Here is a 10507-nt window from a genome sequence, read left to right on the forward strand (position 1 = left end):
GAAAATTGAGATTGCGATTTCACAAAGTCCCTCTTTGGACCTGAGGGCTCTCGTAAATTCCTCCCCCGCTGGGGGACAGGCACATGGCTACTAACCACAATATGTTCTCAAGCTGGGAATATGGTCCGCATTTCAAAGATGAGTACATTGAGGTGCTGAGAAGTTAATTGCCCTTGACCTTACTGCCTGGAATTGAGTTCTACTGACAAAGTTCTTGCTATCACTCCCATCTCTTGCTTCCCATGAGCTTTGCCCCTCTGTAATTCCAGCTATCCGAATCAGACACCCTGCTTGTGTACAGAATCAATGTTGCTGTACGTTGTTAACCATCCAAGCCTCATTTGGACGGGGGATCTAGGGTCAGACTTGGGGAGCTGGGATGCCCTGTTTCCTGGATCTTGCCCTATACGACTGCACCTCTGGGGATGGAGAGGGGCGCACGTTCAAAACCCAGCAGAACTGAACAGGTGAAATTTACCATGACGTCAAACTGCCCTCAACTTCCTGCTCATATTAAGGGTATTTCTCCTCAGTCCCCACCATCCCTCTCCCTCCCTCCACTCCCATCAATGACCTCAATGCAAATACAAGTGGGATGGTCCCGCGGAATGTTCTAGGTTCTGGACGTAAATGGGTGACACAATCCAATGGGGTACGAGATCTGTCCTCTCATTGGTTGCTCAGAGCTCCTGGACCACCCCAGACCCAGAGCGGCGGGAATAAGAGCAGCTGCTGGTGCTGGGAGGCAGCAGAGCCACCGCTCCGCTCAACTGTCCCTGCCGCTTCCACAGCGCCATCGCCTGACGCCAACGCTGCCGCAGCTGCCACCGCCTGGGCTCCAAGCCACCTGCTGCCTGCTGCCAGGTGAGCCCCGAGATTCCTGCTTAGCTGTGTGATTCTCTCTCCTTCTTCTTCCCTCCCTCTTCTGCATTCGTCTTTCTTGTAGCTGCCCTCCCTGCGTGTCTTAGAGTCTCTGTGCACTTCTGTCTGGGTCTCTTCGTCACAAAATCTCTGTTACTCTACGATTCATCGCAGGCTCCTGCCTCAGGTAACACTGGACAGTCTCGGTTCCGAGACTCCCTGCTTCACTCTGCACTGAGACAGGCTTCAGTCTTGCTGTTCTTGCTGCACTTGGCTCAGGACCCTGGAGCTCCACAGACACCGCGCACACAGTGGGACACAAGGGTGCTCACGGATCCTGTTTGTGCCTAGTGGTCCCGGGAAATCATTTCAGAACTTTGGCCAGCCTCAGTGGGGGTCAAATAGGCTCAAAACCCTGGAGGCAGGCAGCCTTGAACAGCAAGCCCCATTAGTGAGTTCTGGGAGCTTTTCCCCCCTGCTTTAAGTCCTAGCCCCAATTTAAGCTTGGTTCTTGCAGGTTCTTTGCCAGAGTGCGGAGCGGGTGAGCAGTAGAATTTGTTTCTTTAGTTTCTCTAAGATTCCATCGGTAGAGCTATTCCCTTTTAGCTCCCTCCCCACGCCCCACCAGGTATGAGCAAAAGCCCCACACAGGGAAGACAGCTCTGTGTTGCATTATAGGAAAAGCTATTGTGACAGCATTCAGAGACTGTCCTCACTGAAGACCTGGCCAGCTGGAGATTGGGTCTGGGGTGGGGAGTACAGATGTTTATTCATTCTCTCTTCCCCACTTTGGCACTAGGAACACCTCTTTAGCTTTGCTAAACAAATGCATGCTGTATTCTCACCAGACCCTCCAGTAGTCACTTCACTGACAAAAAAAAAAACAACAATGGGAAGGTAAATGGTCACTGGAAACCATGACGCGAGGGAGTTCCAGGCAGGGGCAGGACCAGAACCCAGGTCCTTGGGCTCAGGAAAAAAAAATTTTTAATCAAAGATTCCAATCAATTCATTATTGGTGAAATATACAAAAACTCACAGAAATCACAGGAGTTCCAAACCTATTTTATAAAAATAATAAAATATTTATCAGTATGTACAAGAACATCAGGATTCACTCTTATCAATGGGCTCATGGAACTATGAACTGCTGTGGGGACATCATTCTTCCCTTGCAGAGAGGTACCATGGGCTTCTGGAAGTTCTCCCCGTTCCTGGCTATTGGCATCCTGGTCCTGTACCAAGCAGGCGTCCTCCAGGCAGCACCATTCAGGTAAGACAGCCCTGCCAGGAGTGTACTCCCTTCCCACTTCTCCTAGCATCAAACCGTTCCATTCTCTGGAGGGCTAAAAGGTTAACAACCAGCTCTCAGGGGGGGAAGGTATGCATGTAACCTGCATAAGGGTTTATTATACACATTTTATACTATAAAGATATTATATACAACTTAAAAACATAGTATATACTACTCTTGATTGTAAATTTCATATAGTTTATTGAGCCTTATGGAACAGTCATTGCTATTTACCAAACATTTGTATCTATAGCAAACCTATTTATCTAATTAAAGCACAATTTGAGAAATGAATTGCATACTAATCTAATTTTCCACTGAATTTGTTCTTATTAGATCTAATATGAGACCTCTCAATCTAATTTCTCACCCTTACACAAATATTTTCAGATTCAAACTAATTGTTTTATCAGTTAATCCTTAATAATAGCTAAATTTAACACTAAGCTTATAATATTCCTGAAAAATCTAACCATCACTTTCACCAACCTATATATTCTAGTTCCAGCAGTCCACGTCAAGGTCACCCTACTGCCTGACTATGAGTGAATCAGGGTTTTTTGGAAGGACATTGGACTCATGCCCTGTCCACTAGGATTTGGGGTGGCCATATCCTTAGGGAAAACACAGAGAACAGGAAGCCTGGCTACTGATCCAGGGGAAGTGGTAGACAGAGGCTCAGAGCCTCTATTGTGCTTGCTTCCCCTCTGTAGGTCTGCCTTGGAGAACCCACTGGAACCTGCTACACTCACTGAGGATGAAATATGCCTCCTACTGACTGCAGTGCTGAAGGACTATGTGCAAATGAAGGCCCGTGAGCTGCAGCAGGAGCAGGAGACTGAGGGCTCCAGGTGAGGCTCCCCACCCGGCTCAGCTCAGGGCAGCCCCTCCCTCCTGTCATGCCCAGGAAGGCATATCCCAGGAGGTAAGAGAGAACACAGCCGGACAGGAGGCCAGCACACTGCCATTGTTCACCTGGGCCTGGGGCCCAGCTATTCTCAGCTCCACTGACAACAGAGGTCACACAGAGTCTATGGTTAGAGCACATGGAAAAAGATCCCTTTCTGAAAGCAGTTGGGAAAGGTATGACATCCCCCACTCTGGAAACTGGGCTGGTAGTACTGAGGGGACTTCCCAGCATTGGAGGAGTTAGGACAGGGTACTTGTGAAGCTGGCAGACAGACCACATGTATCTCAGGAGACTTTAAAAATTAGGCTTCTTGTGCACCTGCATGTGGCATGCGTTCACACATTTGCAAGGTGAAGCCAAAGGCTTTGCAGAGGGTGGGCTTGGGTAGAGCAGTGTCTGAGGTAGGTCTGGGGTCTTTATTGTGTAGGATCTGTGGAGACTCGCATGTTGTCCTGGGGCCAGACACCCTTCCCTCCCCGTGTCCCCTGAGCTTGGAGCATACACCAGCCCCGGGCCTGGCTATGGCCCCGTGGGTCAGAGGCATGTGATGCACATGCAGCTACCCCGAGAATCTCAGTGCAGAGCATGAGGACTGACACAATGCAGCATGAGGAATGCTAGAAAAGGCTACCCCTTCCCCACGCAGCCCTTCCCCACCCTGCCTGGGGTTCAGCAAACCTCTAGGTTCTCCTGATGGAGGATGTGTGAGCTGCCCTGCTGCCTGCCCCTCCCGCCTCTGCTCGAAGTGCCCCCTCCCTGGCCCAACCTTCTGCATGACTGCCCTCCAGGGCAGACCTGGTGCATGGTATTGTCTGGCATGTCTTTTCCCTGCAGCCTGGACAGCTTCCGAGCTAAGCGGTGCAGTAATCTGAGTACCTGTGTGCTGGGCACATACACACAGGACCTCAACAAGTTTCACACGTTCCCTCAGACTGCAATTGGGGTCGGAGCCCCTGGCAAGAAAAGGGTCATGGCCAGCAGCTTGGAGAGAGACCACGGCCCTCACATTGGCATGACCCGGGATGCCTACCAATCCCCTCCCTCGACTTTTTAATTTCCTTTCTCCCTTCCTTCCTATATTGTGGTACATGTGGTCCTCTCCGGTTGCTGGTATCAGTGGTTTTCTTTGTGGCAGTGGATGTCTGGAACCTCAGATGGGAGGAGAGCAAGATGTTTAGGCCAGACAAGAAGCCCCGAGGAAGAGATGGGGGGGCAGCCCTGTGACTCCCCTGAGGAATCGTAGCCCAGATTCTCAGTCCTGCTTGTGAATGTGTTTGTCATTGGGGAATAAAAGTATATTTGTAAGAAGACCTGAGCGGTGGTGGTTATTGCTCTGGCCCACACCACAGGCTTCACAGTCTCAGGGACCTGTGCTTAGAAGTAGCCTTAGCCCCATGGTAGCTGGATCCAGGGCGTAGTGAGTAGTCCTGTGACCAGCCTCAAGTAGCCGGACAGGAGCAGCACGGAGCAGGTAAGCACCTCTGGGACTCAGTGCTGGAAAGTCTCTTCCTCTTCCAGGTAAGTCTGAGGAATTTTTCTATTTCTAAGAAGGGATACTGGGTGCCTTTGAGTGGAATGTAGCTTCTAGACAATCCTTGAGTTGGGTCAGTGTGGGGCTATAATTCTGTCTTCTAAGCCTCGCTTGATTTTTAGTTTATTTATACAGGAAAGATAGGCTGTTACAGCTCTGTGTTCCATGGCCACTACCTAAAGCCACTTTGGGCTTTCGGACACCCCTGGGAATGTCTGTGGAAGTGATCATGGCATTTTCCCCAGAAGCCTATGTAGTTCTATAGCGATCACTGTGATTAGGGGAAAGATGTACCGTTAACAGGCACCTCTCATTTTCCCATGAATATCCCATGGGGCAGATAGGATCTCTCTCTCTCTCTGACAGCCTCTCACTGACGGGCCCCTTTTCCTCCATCCTGCAAATCAGCATCACTGCCCAGAAGAGCCCCTGCAACAATGCCCCTTGTGGGACCAATCCTCTGGAAGGCTTGCTGGCCAGAGCTGAGCGCATGGTGAAAAACACCTTCATGCCCACCAACATGGGCCCCGAAGACTTTGGCCGTCACCACAAGGAACTTGGGGCCTGAGCAGTGAAAGGACTCCAGGAAGAAGGTGACTGCCATTCTAGTGTCAGATGGGAGGATGGAAAACCGGGTATTGCAGGGGTGCAGTCCACACTTTAACCCTCTGAGAGCCCACATAGTAGAAAAAATCCACAGGGCAATGTGTCCACTCCAGTGTCTGCAGAGAGAACAGGGAGTCCCAGTAGCTGAAACTCCTAGAATTTAGGTTCATTCCCCTCCATTTGACCAGTATCTCCCTGTGATACTGAGATCATTTGCCAGAAAAGATAGATTTGTTTATTTAAATGGCTATTCCCTGCACTTACAACTGTGATTATTCTATCTTTTGGGTTTGAAATGTAATGACATGCTTTGGGTGTAAACACTATAATGTCATGTACATCTGAATTCAGAGCCTACTCCTGGGATCACCAACTGAGTTTGCCTTCTACCAGCTGTAACCACATGCCAGACGCGTTTTCCGAGCCCGTTTCCCCATCTGTGAATCAGGGGCAACAATAGTATCTACTTGCTAGTAGATTAATATAAAGACTGAATGAGATAATAGATGTCAATATTTTCACAATTAATAAGTTACTAAATTCTGGCTGTTATTTTTTTTTCTAGGTCACCATGAAGCAAACTCTACTTCTTTTAATTTATAATGAATGCAACTCATAGGATAAGGAGCATGGAACACACATACATCTGCATGCTTAATATTAAAAACACTGTCTGAAATAAACTAAAGCTAAATAAATATAGAATAAAATCATTGCAATTACCTAGTGTGCATCTTTTTGTATTTGATTGTTCAAGAAATATAACAGCATGTCTCACTGGCTTCTCTGGTAGCAAAGATGGGCCCTGTCAGCCAACCTGTTGATGTTGGCAATCCTGCGAAAGCTCAGGGGGACGGGGAGTAGCTGCCTGGTGGGTGTCTGGGGGCACATAATAGATACTGTGCCTGCACGGAACTCTCTGAAGAAATGTTGTCACTGGTGAACTTCGTCAAGATAAGAAAGGGTTTTCGATACACTTAAGAGGAGTGCTTACTGCTATGTATGGTGTTTCTCCCAGCAAAGCCTAGAGACTTGTGAAGGCTTTGTTGAGCAGGCTGACCCATGAAGCAAATGCAACATGCTTGGGATGGGATGGGTTCTCAGCATCCCTTAGCAGGATGAGAACTCTATACATCTCAAAGATAATTTCCCTTTATTGCCAGAGTTCCCTGGTCCCCACAGATAACAGAGGTTATCTGTGCACTTTCCCTTGACTCAGGTTTGCCCTTACCCAGCCCTGCCTTTCTTCCTCATCAGCACTCCTCATACACCCCAGAGCCTGCAAAGCCCTTTAGAAACAATGGCTCAGAGTCTGAGATGCCGTCACGGACCTGCAGGCCTGGAAAGGTCAGCAGATGTCATCCAGTTCACCTTTTCTTATTCTCTGGGGTGCTGAGAAGAAAAGTACGCTGCTCAAAAGCCTGCAATATGTTTAACAGAGACATTCATACCTTTAACAAGTACTCATTGAGTGGCTGCTATTTGCCGGACACTATTCCAGGCCCCAGGAATACGGTGATGAACAGAAGAGACAGAAGTCCTGCACTCTGTCTCTGGGGGAGATTAGGGTGATATATGCTCAGTATTGGAAGGAGTCTGGGATGTCCGAGTTGAATGCCTTACCTGCTGTAGGAATTTCCCAGCGTCAGCATCCCTGGCTCCTGCTGGGACTGTCAGTGACATGCTGCTGACTGGCTCCCAGGGGGACTGTGCAGCCAGTTTCACTGGTGGATGCTCAGTTAGGTGAGGTCTTGTAGTTGGAAAAGTCACCCCCTTCTCCGCACTGACTCTAGTTATTTCCTCAGGAGCCCCTAGAATTATGACCCTCATTTCCATTCACTCTATACTCCACACTGTCACCCATTTTTGCTGGAAATCACCCAGAGGTCTCCTTTATGCACAAAGTACTCCATTGACTCCGCATTCCATGGAGGAAACACCTGGGACATTGCAGCAGCTTCCAAGGTCCACAGTGATCTTCCCTCCCCTCCCCTCACCACCAACCCCATGACCTACCTGGCCTCATCTTGGACTTCCCTCTCACACACTGGCCTTCTTGCTAGGCTTCAACCCGCACCCCCAGGTACCAACCCCCTCAAGTGTTTCCCCTTGCTGTACCTGTGGCAAAATGCCCCCACCCCATACCCCATTTCCTCCAGATCTTTATTCAAATGTCATCTAGCCTGGTCATCCTTTCTGAAACTGTACCTCACCTTGCTAACACACCCTAACCCTCTTCTCTGCCTTATTTTTTTCTCTTTACCACTTACTACCTTCTATTCAAGGATATTATATATTTTTTATTTAATTACCTTGGTGTTTGTACCCCACTCCATAAATAGTGTAAGTCCCACATGAGCAGGGATATGGCTATTTTGTTAATTGCTTAATTCTCAATACACAGAATAGGATGCCTGGCAAAGGCAGCACTCAAATATTTATTGAATGAATGAGAGAATGAATGGAGTTATGTCTTCTCTCTTTATGTTCACAGTCAACTCTCAAGGCCCCTCTCGGCTTGATTTTCTTCAGGATAGACTGTCCAGGGTCCTTCATCTTCAGCAATTCAGACACCTGGACCATGAACCCTTCAAATGCCTGGATGCTTCTGCAGTGGCCACCAGTGACTCTACCTCCTGCCTCAAGACCTCCACAGGGCCTGCTCTTTGGTTTGAGCACCCTTCTCGCCCTACAATTCTTCTCCTCCAGATTCATCTGACCAGCTTTTCTTCCTCCCACGCTGTAACAAGGCAGACACGCAGGGTGCTCTCTAGGAGTGATACCTGAGACTAGGCAAGTAAGTTCAAATCAGAAGGGGAAATAGCTGAGAAACCATTTTAGTCTGGGGTCCAAAGCAACTTCACCAGTACTTAAGCTAATACTGCATTGAATTCCCACCAGAACTCTGGATACTTCTCCATTGACTCAGACTCACAGATCTCAGAGTGACTAATGAACCTTCAAACCACGACATATGGTGCACTGGCTCAGAACCCTAAGAAGCTATGTAAAGAGTAGGTAAGGAATCAAAGTACAACATGGACAGACAGAAGACTTCTGCTGGGCCGCAGCATCAGTCCTGACAACTCAAAACCACTGGGCCATTGTAGCAGAAGAATGTCCTTTAGTATCATTAAGACTCATGGCAAACACTCAGAGCTTGAGAATATATGCTGTGGCTGATTGAATTATTGCTCCCAAGTCTTCACTATGCATGGTAGTATTACATATGCTTAGTCTTGCCATGGCCGCGTGGTAGGTGAAATGGACATCCTGCCCCTTGATGTTGGGCTTGGCCAAGTAGCTTGATTAGGCTGATGCGATGTTGGTAGACATGGTAAAGCTGAGGCTTGAAATGTGTTTATGTGTTTGGGTTTTGTGCTCTTGTGATACTGCCATCACCTTGAAAAGTACATGCTTAGGTGTCCTTTACCCTTTTAGCCTGGACTCCAAAACGAGGCTTGTGGAACCACACCTGACCTGCAGTCTAGATCCACATGCAGCCAACACCAGCTGAGATCATCCTCATCCCTACTACGTGCCCATGACCAAGAAAAATAAGTACTGGCTTTGGAAAGCCATGAAGACTTCGAGGTTGTTTATATCTGTGGCAAAAGCTAACTGGTATTTATGATTTGGAAGTTATAAAAGTTATAAAGTGACTGTGTACCCCCACAAACCATATGTTGAAGCTCTAACCCCCAATGTGACTGTGTTTGGAGATAGGGCCTTAGGGAGCAGTTAAGATTAAGTGAGGTCCTAAGGATAGAGTCCTGATCTGGTAGGACTGTTGCCCTTATAAAAACAGAGAAAGATATCAGAGATCTCTCTCTCTTTCCCTCTCCACGCACACACAGAGAAGGGGCCTGGTGGGGACACAGTGAGTAGATGGCCATGTTTAAGACTGAAGGTGAGACTTCACCCACAGCAACACTGATGGGACTTTGATCTTGCAATTCCAGCATCCAGAACTGAGAGAAGTACCTTTCTGTTGGTAAGCCATCCAGCCTGTGCTATTCTGTAATGATTGCCAGAGCAGACTAATACAGGGGTCATTAGGTGGTGAAATTATTTCTGGTACCACAGCTTGCTTTTCCTCTTATTGAGATTTTGGGCTTTATGTCAATTTGTTCAATGTCCAAATTAGCAATTTTACTCGTTTCTTTTTATGAGTTCATTTGCATTTTGTCTCCCTAAAATCAACTTAAAGAATGTTCATTTTGTTTTGGTTCCAATCTCCTGCTGCTGAAACTGGATAATATGTACCATAGATAATGAAGTGGTTTGCTCATATAATGGATATATACAACACACTATAGAACAGTGAATATAGATATATGTACCAACCTGGATCAATCTCACATATAATATTGAGTACAAAATAAAGCAAGTCTCAAAGGATACATACCAGATGATACTATTTCTATTGAATTTAAAACATGTATATCATTACTATACAAAACCTACGGATATATACAGTCATTCACAGGGAGAATAAACATCACATTCTAAAAAAAAGTAACTTTACAGGGTGAGGACGAAATGTTAATAAGAGGGGTATTTTAGTCAGCACTCATGAAAGTTTTGTTTTATTGTGTAAGCTAGGTAGTTGGTATATAAGAATGGTCATGATATTTGTGTTTAGTAGAAAAAAATTTCCTAAGTGTGGGTCTTTTGTATTAAAGCAACTGTCATTGATTTTTAAATGTGTAAGTTTTAAATACACAAGGAGGATCTGTTCTGTTCAATGAAAGCATGAAAAAGACCCCCAAAATATACAGTGAATGCACATTTGAGAAAAGATGGCAATAATAAATACTCATATAGCTTTAGAATAGTGGGATATTATAGTCACCAATTAAGAGTCAAGACTATCAGGCTGCATCTTTTTAAAGAATACAACAGTGTTTTTTCCACAAGAGAAATATTTAGAACAAAAGGACTCAGAATTGATTAAAATAAATGGGTAGTAAAAGATATATGACAAATATGAACAAAAATAGGTTGAAATAAGTTCATAATGTAGGATCAAAATAGAATTCAAGGCAAAAAAACTCATTAGAAATGGAAAAGTGTCATATGGTGGGAAAAGGAGCCAAATGGCAAGAAGTTATATTGATAATACACACACATGCACCCAACAACATGGCCTCAAATTATGTGAAACAAAAACTGACAGACCTGCAGGTGAATTATGTGTATCAAGAATTATTGTTATGGAATTAATGTATCCCACTCAATAAGCCATTAGCTTTTGGAATCACCTCCAAATGCATGGTTCAAAGTTGGCTCTGCAAATACCCCC

The 10507-nt window shown here is 46.2% G+C and overlaps 1 protein-coding gene across 1 annotated transcript; it reads left to right on the forward strand.

The window, feature by feature from the left end:
* The first annotated feature begins 750 nt into the window (after nucleotides 1–750).
* Nucleotides 751–5914, forward strand: LOC123842613 (calcitonin receptor-stimulating peptide 2). Its single transcript, XM_064575889.1, has 5 exons — nucleotides 751–864; nucleotides 2040–2134; nucleotides 2869–3006; nucleotides 5005–5189; nucleotides 5768–5914. Exons 2-4 carry the CDS (start codon nucleotides 2049–2051, stop codon nucleotides 5162–5164), a joined length of 384 nt encoding a protein of 127 aa, XP_064431959.1. The 5' UTR covers nucleotides 751–864; nucleotides 2040–2048; the 3' UTR covers nucleotides 5165–5189; nucleotides 5768–5914.
* Nucleotides 5915–10507: the final 4593 nt, after the last annotated feature.

The sequence above is a fragment of the Mirounga angustirostris genome, unplaced genomic scaffold (assembly GCF_029215605.1).
Source record: "Mirounga angustirostris isolate CCGP_5_RB_7025 unplaced genomic scaffold, mMirAng1.0.hap1 SCAF_13, whole genome shotgun sequence".
NCBI lineage: Eukaryota > Metazoa > Chordata > Mammalia > Carnivora > Phocidae > Mirounga > Mirounga angustirostris.

Excerpts from the sequence above, each read along its gene's own strand:
- LOC123842613 (XM_064575889.1), top strand. The coding sequence starts at position 2,049 with ATGGGCTTCTGGAAGTTCTCCCCGTTCCTGGCTATTGGCATCCTGGTC. Across the intron at positions 2,135-2,868 it reads CTCCAGGCAGCACCATTCAG|GTCTGCCTTGGAGAACCCAC; the intron begins GTAAGACAGCCC and ends TCCCCTCTGTAG. Across the intron at positions 3,007-5,004 it reads CAGGAGACTGAGGGCTCCAG|CATCACTGCCCAGAAGAGCC; the intron begins GTGAGGCTCCCC and ends CCTGCAAATCAG.